Below are 17,597 nucleotides of genomic sequence, written 5' to 3'. Positions count from 1 at the left end.
AAGCAAATGACCTCTATGGTCAATCACTGGCTTCAGCTATGATACCATGCTATTGAAGCACATGACCCCTGTGGCCAATCACTGGCTTCAGCTATGATTTCATGCCTTCTAAGCACATAACCTCTGTGACCAATCACTGGCCTCAGCTACGATACCATGCTATTGAAGCACATGACCTCTGTGGCCAATCACTGGCCCCAGATATGATACCACGCCTTCTAAGCACATGACCTCTGTGCCCAATTGCATATGATCTTTTGGCTCTTTTACCAATACTCTTTTCAACTAATTCTAGCCATGGTCTTGTAGCTAGAGTGGAATTGAGGACAGAGTACTCCTGCAAGGACAACTGAAAAGTCATTACCTATCCAGTGAATCAATAATAATCACAGGTCAACAAAAAAAAAATTTTTTTCTGGTGTCCAAAATATTTTAATGAATTTGGGGTATTTTTGGGGTGCTGATTCTGAATATGTCATCAGTTTTGCCAGATTGGCTCAAGTTTTTGACATTTTTGGTATCTTATTTATAGCACTTGTTGGTAAATGCGACGCATCATCTCATTAATTTCTTTGGATTAGTACTTGAACTGAGCAGTTCTCAATATAGTTTTGTGTTAATTAGTGTTCTAAAAGTTTGTTCATAGCTTGATTTTTGCACTAACTTTATGTTGTTGTCTGTTTTCCAGTGAAAAGCATGAACTCATCAAGAAGAAGTTGTCTTAACGATCCAGACTCATTCTGTTACATTTGTGGTGAATACACACTGCCAAAACATAGAAGAAACATAACAGACTTCGTAAAAAAAAGTGTATTTTGCCTATTTTGGGGTTATGCTTGGGGACCAAGACAAGTTTTGGGCACCACACATAGTGTGCAAAGCATGTATCGAATTATTACGAAAATGGAGCAAAGGACAAAGAAAAAGCTTCAAATTTGGTGTTCCAATGGTGTGGAGAGAGCCAAAAAATCATCATGATGACTGTTATTTCTGTGCAGTGCAAGTGCAAGGATTCAATAAGCATAAGAAACGAAAATGGGAGTAACATGGAATCTGCAAGAAGGCCTGTCCCTCATTGTGAAGATGTGCCTGTACCTGTGTTTACCATAAATAACAGTCATCATGATGATTTTTTGGCTCTCTCCACACCATTGGAACACCAAATTTGAAGCTTTTACTTTGTCCTTTGCTCCATTTTCGTAATAATTCGATACATGCTTTGCACACTATGTGTGGTGCCCAAAACTTGTCTTGGTCCCCAAGCATAACCCCAAAATAGGCAAAATACACTTTTTTTACGAAGTCTGTTATGTTTCTTCTATGTTTTGGCAGTGTGTATTCACCACAAATGTAACAGAATGAGTCTGGATCGTTAAGACAACTTCTTCTTGATGAGTTCATGCTTTTCACTGGAAAACAGACAACAACATAAAGTTAGTGCAAAAATCAAGCTATGAACAAACTTTTAGAACACTAATTAACACAAAACTATATTGAGAACTGCTCAGTTCAAGTACTAATCCAAAGAAATTAATGAGATGATGCGTCGCATTTACCAACAAGTGCTATAAATAAGATACCAAAAATCTCAAAAACTTGAGCCAATCTGGCAAAACTGATGACATATTCAGAATCAGCACCCCAAAAATACCCTAAATTCGATGAAATATCTTTGGCACCAAAAATGCTGTTGACCAGTGTAATTGCCTTCAACTGTAATACCCACTTTAACTCACATAAATGTGAAATACCAAAACTCTGCACATATTTCCCTTGGCATCGTTAAGTTTCTTTTGTCCTAAGTAGTTTTCATGTATTACGTCTAGTAGTTCAAAAATATAGACGATTATTCTAAGGTCTATGGTATATTTATTACACATAAATGGCCAAAAGTACCCCTCCTGGGTTGTCCTGAAGTTAGTTTTGTCCCGATCGAGAGATCAAATTATATATTTGGACCATTCATTAGGATTTTGTCTTCAGATAGTCCAATTTTCTGTCTTTAAATCCCTGAAAGGGTTAAACAAAAGTATGTCACTGTCCACACAACTGAGAAATGACGCATTAAAATAAATCTAATTTTCGGAATTGATCGCCGTACACGTCATCCTACATTGATTAAATGCTGGGCCTGGGAAATACATATTCCCTGTCCTCTGTCTAGTGCAGGGAGCATGGCTCGGAGTAGCACGGCACATTAGTCCTGCCATGTACATGACGTATAACCGTTTTGCAAGGAGAAAACCATTTATTATATTTGATTTTTAAGTAACACGATAGACAAAATGCACTCGTTATCAATAGACCCCGTCTACCACTGATTCATTGCCCACGTGCCGGTTGTTTTCACTTTATATTACAATGTTATGTTTTAGAACCTCAGTCTTTATGACTTTTATGAGAATAAATAAACAAAATGGTAAAAACAATTTAACCGCATCTATGATCTTTAGAGGAGACTCCACATTCCCCCCTTTACTTCACTCTTCCAGTATCGGCGCATTTAATCCAATGATGTTGGTAGTAGTTCTACAGACGATCACAGCCAAAAATACTATAATGAATTTTCCTTAAAGAAAAAAAAGGTTGTAGAGCAGCACTACTGCATAATTAGCTCAAAATGGAATACGCGGCACACTGCCTTCTACCCGACCCTGGGTTTCACCTGTTGGCTTCTTCCTGAGGACAACTCCAAACTCTTGCCCTAGGCAGAAGCTGACAGGCGAAACCCAAAGTCAAGCGGAACCTATCGTGCCAAATGTTTGATATACTTTTTATGTATTTTTAACTAATTTGTTCTTGAGAGTATAAAAACCTCCACTGGATGCAAATTTGTCCGGCAATGCTACTCTATGTACAGTTGTTCTTTATTGGTGTTTATCACTTGTGAAACTTCTGGAAACAGCAGTATTGATTACAACATGAGTGCACCAACAATGGAAGTGTGACATAAAGGGAGAATTCCAGATGAAGTGGATTCTGCGCTAAAGATTGTAGATTTCTGCGGTAAAGTTGCATTTTATCTGCTTTTACCGTGAAGCTTGTTGGACTGCTTTTTTGGACTTTGCGATGCTCCTATCTCACTGGTGTCCTTGGGGTGGAAAGTACTGGGACACAAACATCTGTCATCGGAGACTATGGCAAAACGATTTTTCTGTCTAAATGTAATGGTCTTACTGTTTGATGCAGCTGTTGTATGTCCTGCTGAACTGTACATACCAGCACTACAGACAGAAAATACTGCGACCTTTGGTCAGGTCAAAGAGCTTAAAAATTGTTTTAGATGGAAATTCCTACTTTATTATATGTTAAAAGTCAAAATCATATTTGGGGTGTTTTTATTTTACTTACCTGCATGTATTTTTGGTAGTAACACACTATTTCATTACGATTTCATTGTTTCTACAGCTTCTATGTATCAAAGGACATATTTTATAAGGCTGATTTATGACCAGCTTAAAGTACAATTTTGATTTGGCCATAAATCCGTTTATAATAGTCCAGAAAAACCAAGATAGGAATTAGACACTCTGTTATCAGAACAAGCTCACTGGTGGATTTACTGTAACCTCATTCTGCAGTCTGCTATGTACCTTAATACATAAAGGCTGAAATGGTTTAAATTCATCTACAATGTTGGTAAACTACAGTTGCTTCAGAGATTGGAGTTAAAGAAAATATGTCAGCAGATTTTTGCTATTTAATCTGAAGGTAGCATAATATGGGGCAAGAGACCCTGATTCCAGCGATGTGTCACTTATTAGGCTGTGTTGTAGTTTCAATACAATCAGTGTTTTATCAGTAGGAGATTATAACTGATGGACTAGGTGTCACGTGCAGGCTAGTCAGGGTAATCTGTGTAACCCCGCCCTCACCCCTGATTGGCAGCTTGCTGATAATGCACAGTGTACACAGGAAGCTGCCAATCAGTGGTGTGGGCGGGGTTATACATAGCTCAGCATTTGAAGAACTGCTACATCTACAGCAGTGAAAACAGGGATTATATCAAAGCTACATCAAGCAGCCCACTAAGTGATACATAACTGGAATCAGGGTCTCTGCCCCTACATCATGCTACCCTCAGATTATATGACAAAAAGTTGCTGATAGATTCTCTTTAAATATCAGACAACTGATCTACTGTTAATGTAGGAATCTCAATGTCAGGCTAGGATAGCGTGGATACAGCATGGGGAATGATTCTTTTGGACCTTCCTCCATATATACCAGAAATCTTCACTTCTGATTATATTGTAATCTGTGAAGTTATTATTACAAACAAAGGAAATAAGTAAAAATAACTTCCAAAAGGGGTTGCTTTATGCTTGGCACATTGAACTGGGTTTCTTAAAAGTGTAACAAAAGTTTTAAAAAGTTATTGATAAGTTTCAGCCTCTTAAAGCAATGTTGATCAGGAGGGTGCCGAAACCCTGATAAGGGGCAATGCCAAATAAAATAACTAGCTGCTTAACATTACTAGTTACTCCATAAATGTTTGATTTGTACATCATGATATATTTTGGATTTTCAGGTATTCATTCCAAGATGAAGAGGACATGTTTATGGTCGTGGACTTACAGCTGGGGGGAGATCTCCGATATCATCTGCAGCAAAATGTCCAGTTTACGGAAGAGACGGTCAAGCTGTATATCTGCGAAATGGCTCTGGCATTAGATTACCTAAGAAGTCAACATATAATCCATAGGTGCAGTAATCAGAAGAGCTGTTCTATTCATGAGGAGAATATTAAATGTGTATCGCCACGGATCAGCATAGAAAAACATAGTAAAAGCATAGCAAAAGAAAACAATGGCAGAATTCATTTGTGTCAAGTGCTTTTATGCAAATTTTTGATATGACAATTTATATAAAACACTTGCATTTTTCACACTGGCCTCAAAGCTTACCATAATACTAGACTCATACTGGTGGGTGTTGTGTTATCAACTGTGTATAAAAATGTTATCAGTCATTATACAGGGGGAATAGGTGAGCTGTGACATCACCTATTGTGAAAGGATGAAGAGATGGAGATGGAGGAAGAGGTGAGCTGTGATATCATCTATTGTGAATGGTGGATCCTGTGTTATCTACTGTATATAGAGGTGTTATCAGTCATTGTACAGGAGGAGGAGGTGAGCTGTGACATCGCCTATTGTGAATGGTGGATCCTGTGTTATCTACTGTATATAGAGGTGTTATCGGTCATTGTACAGGAGGAGAAGGTGAGCTGTGACATCGCCTATTGTGAATGGATGAAGAGATGGAGATGGAGGAGGAGGTGAGCTGTGATATCACCTATTGTGAATGGTGGATCCTGTGTTTTCTCATATAGCGGTGATATCAGTCATTGTACAGGAGGAGGAGGTGAGCTGTGATATCTATTGTGAATAGTGGATCCTGTGTTATCTACTGTATATAGAGGTGTTATCAGTCATTGTACAGGAGGAGGAGGTGAGCTGTGACATCACCTATTGTGAATGGTGAATCCTGTGTTATCTACTGTATATAGTGGTGTTATCAGTCATTGTACAGGAGGAGGAGGTGAGCTGTGATATCACCTATTGTGAATGGTGGATCCTGTGTTATCTACTGTATATAGAGGTGTTATCAGTCATTGTACAGGAGGAGGTGAGCTGTGACATCACCTATTGTGAATGGATGGAGGAAGAGATGGAGATGGAGGAGGAGGTGAGCTGTGATATCACCTATTGTGAATACAGTAGTGTATCCGGTGTTGCCTGCTGTATATAGAGATATTATCAGTCATTGTAATTCAGCCTGTATGATAATGTGACTACTAAAAGGTTTTCTGTACAGAGCAGGAAGTGTGAGTCTAGTATGAGTCGTAGTAGATGAATAGTGATATGGAAAATTTGAGAAAAAAATTATCAAGAATTCACTGAGCATAAAAAAAGTTATTCAAAAAATGTATTTTTCTTAAAAACCTGCTTATTTTCTGATGACACATCCCCTTTCATTTAAACATTTTGGATTCGATTCATCAAAGTGTTAATGCTAATTTTCTAGCGTAAAACAGTTTTGAAAAGTTGCTAAATTTTTATGCACCACAAAGTTGCATAAAAATGTTGGAACTTTTGGTATGTTCACGTCATTCAGCCAGCTCCGCCAAAGTAGACGTGTGCAGATCATTGCAAATTTGGTCAAGTCAGTAAGTTCTGAGTTCTGATAAACCACAGTGCACTTATTGTGGGTTTATATGATTTCAGTAGTGGAATGTACATTATATGCCGAACAATACGATAACCTTCATTTTGATACATTGCAGAGATGTGAAGCCTGACAATATCCTGCTTGATGAACAAGGTGAGCAGATGATACCACTTATACCCATCCTGTGTCCTTTCTCATGATATTAGCTACTGTTTTGTTTTACTCTTTAAACTGTTTAGAGAGAATTTGTCACCAGGACAAGCACTTCTTTATATGGCTGATGAGTAATGATAAGCGAACCCGAACACAGGTTTACAAATTTATTTAAAAAATAACAAACACAGTTATGCTCACCTTACGCCCATTTTCTTGAAGCCCTGGTGCCCTGTAAAAAAAATACAAAATAATAAACAACAAAAATACCCACATAACATTCCATTCCATTAAATAAATTTGTAAAACGGTGTGTATTTTTAATTCAAATAAAGTACTTTATTCTGGGTGTATTTTATTAAAAAAAAGAAGAGAATGTCCAGCTTCACCGAATCCGTAAAAAAGAGGTGTTTTTTTATTCACAAACTTTAAACATGGAGGATACAGACTTCAGCACGAACCATGTGGGTAAGAATCTCAATGCGTTTCTGGAGACTAAGCTCCCTTAATCATGATTAATATGATTGATTGATTGATTGATTGACAGGATTTCCTGTTCTTTATATATATCGCATCATGCCAGCTATAATAACCGAGATGTATTGCATTAAAGGGCAGGTATTCTGTAATCAGAAACTATGGGAATTTTAGATTTCACATGAGTTTTCTTTCTTTTGTTTTTCTTTTCTCACACAGAACTATAATTGATTCCCTGGCTGTTTCTTTCCGGTTCAGTATTATTCCTTTTTTTATCAGTCAGCGTTTCCACAACATTAGCTTGTAGCACATGAAGGGGCGCTGTGAATAACTAATTGGGTGTTTGCGCAGTGTAACAGTACTTCTTTCTTTTCTGAGAACTTCTGTCCTAATCCGCAGGTCACGCTCATCTCACAGACTTCAATGTAGCAACAATTATTAAAGACGGTGAAAGAGCGACTGCAATGGCCGGGACCAAGCCGTACATGGGTAAGGAAGGTTATACCGAGCCAACAGGCCAGTATACCCATTCTCAACAAAACTGAGCGCTTACTGCCATGTAGAGTTTTCCCACCAGGACAGAAGGGTCAGGTGTTTTCTTCCACATTTTCTTGAGCTTGATACTTAATAGCCATTTTTCTGAGTGCCACATAAAAATGTTCTCAATAGAGAGAAGAAAGCTGCTATAGGGCAACTCTGACAGCTGTCAATCTACATTGAGAACTAAGGATTAGGCATGTTGAAATTGGACATGCCTGATCCTTTTTTCCTGACGTAGATGAAACATCAGCCGAGCATCAAATAGAATACTAATTAGATGGCAGGTCCGGACTAAAATGAAAGATTTTAATGACCTTAGTCTTAAAGTATGTGGTCACCTTAATGTGCTCCAGAGCATACATCATTGTTCATGGGTTTTGTACAGATCCTAGGATAGTGAGTGTCTACTGTAAGGTTCGGGGGTAGGGGACCCAACCATAGAGAACAGTAAGACAGGGAAAAGTTATTGTGAAAAATACCCTACATATACTTCATATACCAGGTAACGTTTCTCCTAGTGGAGAGTGACATGGTTGCCATGCCAGTATAAGGAGACTTATAGGCCATGCAATATTCCTCTGGGAAATTAAATATGCAAACTATCTCTTCAGAGAGGAAGAGGACTTGAACTGTAGGCCACCTATGGGAAGTAGACATGACTTAGGATAAAAGCCAAACCACAATCTCAATTTTCAGACCCAGTGTTTCAGGGTGTTGCCCCTCCTCAGTGCCAAGCATGAGCTGTGATTGGGTTCTATGAGAGGCCTCCGACTGGGGTCAAAGGAGTAATGTTTCTCCTTGTGGAGAGTGACATACCTGACTGAAATGCGAGTGTAAGGAAAATTATAGGAGACGCAATGCTCCTCTCATATAACCAAATCAGATCTCATGCTTTGCACTGAGGAGAGGCAACAACCCCGAAACACGTGTCTGCAAATTGAGATTCTGGTTTGGCTTTTAGCCTAAGTTAGGCAAGGCTTGCTAAAGGGCCGATGTTGACTTTTAGGATTGCTACTTCCAATAGGCGGCGTTAGAGTTCACATCCTCTTCATCTCTGACGAGGCAATTTGCATATTGAATATGACACATGAATATACCTTAATCCAGCCATTAAATAATGAGAAATTCCTGCAAGAGTAACCATCCAATAGTTTCAAGGCTACTGTTTAGGTGTCTATATTGTGCCAGGATGACCACGAATTATGTCTGAACTGGGAAATGATTATGTATAGGTCAGTAGTAAGGGGCTGGTGTGAGAGCGTTCTTTGTAGAGTGCTCCGTAATATCTGAGTGTTATACATAAGGTCATGCTATGTAAGTGGCTACTTTGCTGCAGAACATGTTGCCCTATTTTACATTCAGATCATTTTCACACATCACCAGATTACACGTTACATCATGAATCATGGACTATATGTTCTAAATATTGTCGATGACTGTAATCTACTTTTATATTTCTTTTATTTTAGCCCCAGAGATTTTTCAGTCATTTCTCAATGGCGGGACTGGTTACTCATTTGAGGTTGATTGGTGGTCACTAGGAATAATGTCATTCGAGCTGCTCAGGGGCTGGGTAAGTCAATGTTGAATATCATCCTTTTAGCGCCTGTCAGGGGGTACTAAGCCCCCAAGCCACCACCAATCTGTAGGCACAAGAACAGTGACAGTGATGTCTTTTTATATACTCATTAAAATAAGTTTAAAAACAGCATGTAATATATTCTAATGACCTACAAAGAGTCATGAGGGCGGAGCTGTAAAAGGTCATTCTGACCTCGTCCCTGGCTTGACAACTCACTGCCTGGCATGTCACTATTGCCTGTCATCACAAGCCAAACCAAATAGCAGATGACACAAGTTTTTGGCTTCATTAATGCACTGGATGGCAATTAGTACCTGAATGTAAATTTCATGGAGAAGAAAGCAAAATCCACTGCCAGATTCTGCAAGAATCGGCTTCAATAATTCTGTTAGGAATAGTAGTACGACTCTGTTCTTGCACACCTGATGAAGTAGGTCTAAACCGAAACGCGCGTCGGGGAGCATGTGCACACACAGAATTTAACCCCCCCCCCCCCGCTGTATCCTGCATATTGTGGTAAGGTTTACATACTTATTGCATACCTATTGCAACCTTCTTGAGCACTTTTTACCCTTTGGCATCATCTGTCTATCACTGCACTTTACATTATGGACACCATGATACCTTTTTTATAACCATTTATACTAGTGATCAATTATTGTTTTATTTTTACTTTTTGCACTATTTTTTGCACATATTATATTAACACTTTACTGCTTCTGTTGCATGGTAAATATATACCTACATGCCATAGAATTTTATACCTTCTTATATATATACACTCACCGGCCACTTTATTAGGTACACCATGCTAGTAACGGGTTGGACCCCCTTTTGCCTTCAGAACTGCCTCAATTCTTCGTGGCATAGATTCAACAAGGTGCTGGAAGCATTCCTCAGAGATTTTGGTCCATATTGACATGATGGCATCACACAGTTGCCGCAGATTTGTCGGCTGCACATCCCACAGATGCTCCATACAAGGCAGGATGGATCCATGCTTTCATGTTGTTTACGCCAAATTCTGACCCTACCATCCGAATGTCGCAGCAGAAATCGAGACTCATCAGACCAAGCAACGTTTTTCCAATCTTCTACTGTCCAATTTCGATGAGCTTGTACAAATTGTAGCCTCAGTTTCCTGTTCTTAGTTGAAAGGAGTGGTACCCGGTGTGGTCTTCTGCTGCTGTAGCCCATCTGCCTCAAAGTTCGACGCACTGTGCGGTCAGAGATGCTCTTAGGCCTACCTTGGTTGTAACGGGTGGCGATTTGAGTCACTGTTGCCTTTCTATCAGCTCGAACCAGTCTGCCCATTCTCCTCTGACCTCTGGCATCAACAAGGCATTTCCGCCCACAGAACTGCCGCTCACTGGATTTTTTTTCTTTTTCGGACCATTCTCTGTAAACCCTAGAGATGGTTGTGCGTGAAAATCCCAGTAGATCAGCAGTTTCTGAAATACTCAGACCAGCCCTTCTGGCACCAACAACCATGCCACGTTCAAAGGCACTCAAATCACCTTTCTTCCCCATACTGATGCTCGGTTTGAACTGCAGGAGATTGTCTTGACCATGTCTACATGCCTAAATGCACTGAGTTGCCGCCATGTGATTGGCTGATTAGAAATTAAGTGTTAACAAGAAGTTGGACAGGTGTACCTAATAAAGTGGCCAGTGAGTGTATTTTTTCATCTATATAGCAGGACTTTTTTATATATCTTTTATTTGAAGAAAGAGAGGGGGGCACCTATTGATTATTATTTATTCTGGTGTGCACATTTTTAATACTTTTTATTAATTTTGTATATTGCCTATTATTTGATAATAAAATTGAATTAATTAACACTATACTGTTCCTTGCCTGGCCTTTCTGTCCTTTCCTCTGTGCCCTGGTTTGGGTTCTTCTTGCGCCAACCTGCCTGGAGGGGTGTATAGACACTATGGCAAACCTGGGAAGGACAGCATCTGGTTCTATGCAGCTTGTATACTATTCTTATTTTTCCACAGAGGCCGTATGACATCCATTCAAGTAATCCAGTGGAAACTCTAGTCCAGTTATTTAGCACAATCACTGTCCAATACTCATCCGTCTGGTCAAAAGATATGATCGCACTTCTGCGGAAGGTAAATTCACTTTCATGACAAATAGAATCAAATTTAAAAAAATGTTTTTACTGGTTATTTTTAAAACATTTTTGCAGCTAGAATTTTTTGCAACATTTATTGTTGTGACACTAAATTATACTTTATTAATGTTTGTGGCAAGTGGTTCCTTATTTTTGTTGTAAATCCCTATTTGCGTTTGTTGGTAAATATGGCCGTATATCCATTCTAAATTTCTTATTCCCTCATTCATTGCTCATTCTGCTGGGTGGTCGCACATTTGATGGAATTAATGTGGTATCACTATGTCGTCTTTAGTTCCAAAATTCTGCTCTGATTAATATCATAAATATATTAGATTTATTTTTTAGATACACAAAGTTAGATGATGAAATTGTGCCACTAGGGGGCGCTGAGGAGTTTACTGTGCCATCATTGACTCCTGTGTCTAAACAATATGCAGTGAGCCAGGCCTGGGCAATTCTGGAGGGGCACACCTACTGCCCAAACGTAATTTTATTTCTTAGTGTTATGTTATAGTGCTAGAACTTAATATTGATTAGCATTAGGTATGCTCCTGCTATTACAAGTTATTATAGCGCTTATTGTACCCTGCATTCTTATCAGTCACATCATATCATTTACTGCTCTTTATAAAGTTTACACTCTCTGCTTTTGTTATTCATCTTTAAATATATTTAATTTAATAAGTATAGATGTACCTTCATCATAGCTGCCCTCACAGCCCACCACAGCATGACGTCCCCACAGCCCCGTGTACATTGTACATCATGTGCTCGCACAGAAGTATGAAATCCCCACACAGACAGAATGATGTCCCCATAGCCCCCACACAGTATGATGTCCCTCACACTGTCCCCACATACACCGTATATTCCCACACAGAAGTATATCTCAACACAGTATGATGTCCCCATAGCCCCCACACAATATGATGTCCCCATAGCCCCCAAACAGTATGATGTCCCCATAGCCCCCACACAGTATGATGTCCCCATAGCCCCCACACAGTATGATGTCCCCATAGCCCCCACACAGTATGATGTCCACACATAATGTGATGTCCCCAAAGCCCCCCACACAGTATGATGACCCCAGAGCTTACACACAAAGTATGCTGGCCCCAAACAAACACACAGTCTCCCACACAGAATGATGTCACCACACATACATATGATGTCCTCTGAGCTCCTCACACAGTATGATGTCCACACATAGTGTGAAGTCTCCAAAGCCACAGGTCCTCCCTCCACCCACATACACAGTATGCTGGCCGCACATAGTCTTCCACACAGCATGATGTCACCACACATACATATGATGTCCTCTGAGCCCCCCACACAGTATGATGTCCCCATAGCCCCCACACAGTATGATGTCCACCATAGCCCCCACACAGTATGATGTCCCCATAGCCCCCACACAGTATGATGTCCACCATAGCCCCCACACAGTATGATGTCCACACATAATGTGATGTCCCCAAAGCCCCCCACACAGTATGATGACCCCAGAGCTCCCTCCCCCCCCCCACACACACACACAGTATGCTGGCCCCAAACAAACACACAGTATGCTGGCCCCACATAGTCTCCCACACAGAATGATGTCACCACACAGAATGATGTCACCACACATACTTATGATGTCCTCTGAGCTCCTCACACAGTATGATGTCCACACATAGTGTGAAGTCTCCAAAGCCCCACATACTGTATGATGACCCCACAGCTCCTCCCTCCACCCACACACACAGTATGCTGGCCCCACATAGTCTCCCACACAGAATGATGTCACCACACATACATATGATGTCCTCTGAGCCCCTCGCACAGTATGATGTCCCCACAAAAAAGCATGATGTCCTCACAGTGTCTTACACAGTACTATGGCCCCCCACATAGGTATGATGTCCCCTCACCCCGATCTGATGCGCTCCTTCACTGTGTACACTGTGTGTACTGAACCTCTGCACAGCAGGCGCCATCTGGTGACACCATCACCACAGCTGAGCAGAGATCAGTGCACAGACTCAGTGATGGCACAAGGACCTGGCAGCTGCCTGTCTCATCGTTGTACTCACCGTTATCTGCATCTTAAAGATACAGATACCGGTGAAAGTGAGACATCAGTCATGGGTCGGCTATGTTGTCCTGGATGCAATTGTATCCAGCCCCGGTCTGTGGGACGCACTGGAACAGCCAAAGGGCCACGTGTGGTCTGCCCAGGACTGCAGTAAGCTTGTTAGCGCCCTCTAGTGGTGGCACAGGATTTGGAGATATAATACAGTAAGAAAGAGCTCCAACTGCATTAAAGGTAAAATATAACATGAAACAGAACATTAAAAAGCACAAACAATGGTGTTTGGTAAACATTCATTTCCTTCTCCATGGGAGAAGTTCTATCCTGGGGAAGGGTTATATATAGTAGAAACTAGCCTGGTAGGTTGAGGACAGCCTATGTTGAGGAGCTGATTTCAAGGTGTTGTTTCATTACTTGTGTAATTAATAATGATGTAACATTGTTGTTTGTCTAATAGAATCCATGAATGCAATTTACCACGTTCCTGAAAATATTTAGCAGAATTTGTACTTGTAAACCCTTTGCCGCCCGGTGTAATCTCAAGGCACGCTTCCATTGATAAAGTGTATACTTCAGGCGCTGTCTGAGAATGTAGACTGCTGTGAAGCTAGAAATAACTAGTTTTATAATGCATGATTGAAGCATGAAATATAGTATTTTGGCAGCCAGCTGTGACTCTGATTTTTGAAGCTGCGCAATATGCCAACTTCAAACGAGGAAAAAGTCAATTCAGTTTCGCAAAACCAAAAATACTTTGATTCAAAGTTTTAGATGGGGAAGGGGGCTGGTCTTATACTGGATACAATTTGGGGAAAATGTCATATTTACGACACAAAATCAGTGCGCACTACATGCAAACTAGATGGCGGGTTTTGTGGAATTGCCTTTTAACGGTTGCGATTTGAGAATGACAATAAGTCATCAGCGCCATCTAATGGTGAGAAGTAACACTGAGAAAGAAATGTGTACACTAGACCATTTCCTTTATTTTATTAATTAGATGGTAAATTAGACATCTTTTTTTAAACTTAAATTCATGTATTTGGGGTGAAAATCATTTTTGCGATTGGGTTTTGTTAAATATTTTGCACGGGTTGACGTTTACAGACTCTTTGTTTTCTGGTACAGTCAACTTTGATGTGGTCTGTGGTCATAAATCTGCTAAGAGAAGCTCAAAAAAGACAAAAGAGTTAAGGGAGGCACTGGCTTCTTGACTCCCATAGACTTATGTTCACCACTTCTGTATGTGGTGGAAATAAATGGGATATGGGTCTAGGAAATTATTTTTCTTTTCCACAGACTTCCAGCACATAAGTATGATCCTAAGGAGGATCTGTCACCAAATATCACAATGCAAACTGCATAAAAATGAGATCTCTTGGGCTTGATGGTGTACTTACTTTAAGATTCCACATCATATTGACTGTATAATGCTTTTTGAAAGGATCACTTTCTGATATTAAAAATACCTTTTTTATTGATTAATAATTATACAGCTAATCTGAACTTCAGAGTAAGTATACCAGCCTCTTCAGGTCTAAAAGATCTATTTAATAATGTATGCTGCTCGTAATGTTAAATCTGGTGACACCTACTCTTTCCTTTTATACAGGCCAAACTCTTATACTGGCCAATGCTCACACTGGCCAAACTATCAACATGGAATTGATCAGGACAAGCAAAACATTTATTCACCTGCAGATTGCATTATTAATATGGGTCTAAAAAATAATCATTGGTTGGTAGCACATATCTCTGTATCAGCAGGGAATGAGGTGCTGGCAATATGCAAACAGTATGGGGAATGAATGATCTCGTGTTAAAGAATATACGTCATGTATTCATTTATTTTCATAAATTAATACTACAGGTGAAAATAAGAAACTTTGTAATATATCTTATTAGACAAGTCCACTCTTTTCTCCTCCTGGACTGATCATTTATTCTCAGTATTCTCATTTCACAGCTAAAATCTGTCTTCAGTGAACACAGACTTTCCTATTAGTGAGATAGGAGATGACAGTTGGTTCTCATAAAGGTCTATGGAGAACTGTACCTGTTGTTTCAGGAGAAGGTGCACCAGAACTTCTGTGTCTGGCTCTAGCTCTTTCCTTTGCATAGAATTTTAAAAGCACCAACTGTCATCTATCTCAGTAATGGGAGATTGTTCTTCACCAACTATAGATTTTATCCATAAACTGAGAGTGAACAATCAATCCAAGTAGAGAAGAAATGGATTTCTCTGATAAGATACTTTACAAAGTTGCCTATTTTCAAGTGTACGCTGTCATGGAAACAATGTAAACATTCCGTAAGCTCTGTTACATTTGAACAGTAATGTGGACAGGGGTTTGGAAATAGAGTGAAAAAAAGTCATAATTTATGGAGTTCTTCACATTTGCTCTTATCTCAAAACTTTTCAAAATTAATGAAGAAAAGTGGACAAAGGGGCAGGGTCATCCGTGGCCCCTACTAATTTCAATAATTGAGGCCAGAAACTCGTGTAAACTTTAGTGCAATTTTACACCAGTTCATATTTTTTGATACATGGACACAGCTGCTCCAAATGTATGAATTTGGCTACTTACTCGAGTGCACTGCCCTTGAAGACTGCCAGAAGACAAGTCATTCTTAATACCTTCCCCCATTGTTTCAGTGATCAGCTGTTTGTTTCGCGGTGCCAGATGTTGGAGCTACTGTGATCAGCTAATTGCAGTGGTGTTCCTGTACTTAGAGGGTTTGCTCTGATGAGACACTCGTTCTGAAACAGGTCACACACATTAGAAGGCTGTCTGCCGACTGATGCTTCGGCAAATCGTTCGGTCAACAGCCATCTCAGCAGACGCTCCCATACACAGGAGGGCTCGCTCGGCTGAAAAAGCCGCCGACTGACACTTGGCCAACAGCTTATCTCAGGGGGAACAATGCGATCATCAGTCTGAAACTGGATATGTCCTATCGACATTTCTCTTGACGAGAGCCGGTTATAAATAAAGTAGGGCACTGACAAACGTTTAAAGTGGGGCTCTAAATGCTCACATATTGCACCATCACACAGAAACATTTTGGTTGTATTTACATGCGCTTAGCTCAGACCGTTAGACTAGCGCAATCAACAATATTGAAGCCATTCGACGTTTGTTTTCCGGTTTCTTTACACTGGCTGAGGAGGAATGATGAGCACAGAAGGATCACTATTAGATCAATCTGTCTCCATACAGTATCATGTGATCAACGGTATATCTGCAGTTTTCATTATGGAATTTATAGGCAGAATTTTGCTAGTTTAGTAGACTGTACCCCATAGTCCTAGACATAGTATAATGCACCCCATAGTCCTCTATATAGTATAATGTGCCCCATAGTCCTCCATATAGAATAATACACTCCTCATAGACCTCCATATAGTAAAATGTACTCCACATAGTCCTCCATATAGTATAATGCACACCCCATAGTCAGCCATATAGTATAATGCATCCCAAAGCCCTCCATATAGTATAATGCACTCCTTATAGTCCTCCATATAGTATAATACACTTCTCATAGTCCTCAATATAGTACAATGCATCTCATAGCCCTCCATATAGTATAATGCACCCACTAGTCTTCCATATAGTATAATGCACTCCCCATAGTCCTCAATATAGTATAATGAATCCCATAGTCCTCCATATTCTATAATACATCCCCATAGTCCTTCATATAGTACAATGCACTCTCCATAATATAATGCACCCATAGTCCATCATATAGTATTATGCATTCCATAGTCCTCCATACAGTATAATACATTCACCATAGTCCTCCATACAATATCTTTCAACCGCCATATAGTATAATGCACTCCCAATAGTTCTTGATAGAGTATAATGCAGCACCCATATAGTACACAGAGTATAATGAAGCCCTCATATAGTACACAAAGTATTATTCACTCCCCACAGTCCTTGATAGAGTATAATGCAGCCCCCAATAGAGTACAACACAGTACCCATAGATTATAACACAGCCCCATACAATGCAGCCCCCCTGCAGCATAATGCTGCCCCATAGAGTATAATGCAGCCCCATATACTATAATGCAGCTGTATAGTATAATCCAGCCCTATATAGCATACTGCAGCCCCATAGAGTATAATGCAGCCCCCATATACTATAATGCAGCCGTATAGTATAATCCAGCCCTATATAGCATACTGCAGCCCCATAGAGTATAATGCAGCCCCCATATACTATAATGCAGCCTTATAGTATAATCCAGCCCCATATAGCATACTGCAGTCCCATAGAGTATAATGCAGCCCCATTTAGCATACTGCAGCCTCATACTGTATAATGAAGCCCCATAGAGTATAATGTCGCCCCCCCCCGTATAGTATGATGCAGCCTCATTTAATATATTGCTTCCCCATATAGTATACTACAGCCTTATAGAGTATAATGCAGCCCCATATAGAATAATGAA

At 40.0% G+C, this 17,597-nt stretch overlaps 1 protein-coding gene across 2 annotated transcripts in view; it reads left to right on the top strand.

The window, feature by feature from the left end:
• The window catches only part of STK32C (serine/threonine kinase 32C), a 296,245-nt gene that overhangs the window by 269,133 nt on the left and 9,515 nt on the right, over positions 1–17,597 (top strand). For both annotated transcript variants that reach the window (XM_077258442.1, XM_077258443.1), the window contains 5 exons: positions 4,532–4,705; positions 6,290–6,327; positions 7,204–7,293; positions 8,814–8,917; positions 10,931–11,047. In XM_077258442.1, the coding sequence (XP_077114557.1) occupies positions 4,532–4,705; positions 6,290–6,327; positions 7,204–7,293; positions 8,814–8,917; positions 10,931–11,047 (523 nt within the window). The remainder of the gene's footprint in view (positions 1–4,531; positions 4,706–6,289; positions 6,328–7,203; positions 7,294–8,813; positions 8,918–10,930; positions 11,048–17,597) is intronic.

Source organism: Ranitomeya variabilis, chromosome 4 (genome assembly GCF_051348905.1).
Source record: "Ranitomeya variabilis isolate aRanVar5 chromosome 4, aRanVar5.hap1, whole genome shotgun sequence".
Lineage (NCBI taxonomy): Eukaryota > Metazoa > Chordata > Amphibia > Anura > Dendrobatidae > Ranitomeya > Ranitomeya variabilis.
The sequence above is the reverse complement of the archived record's forward strand: the minus strand, read 5'-3'. Positions and strand labels throughout refer to the sequence as shown.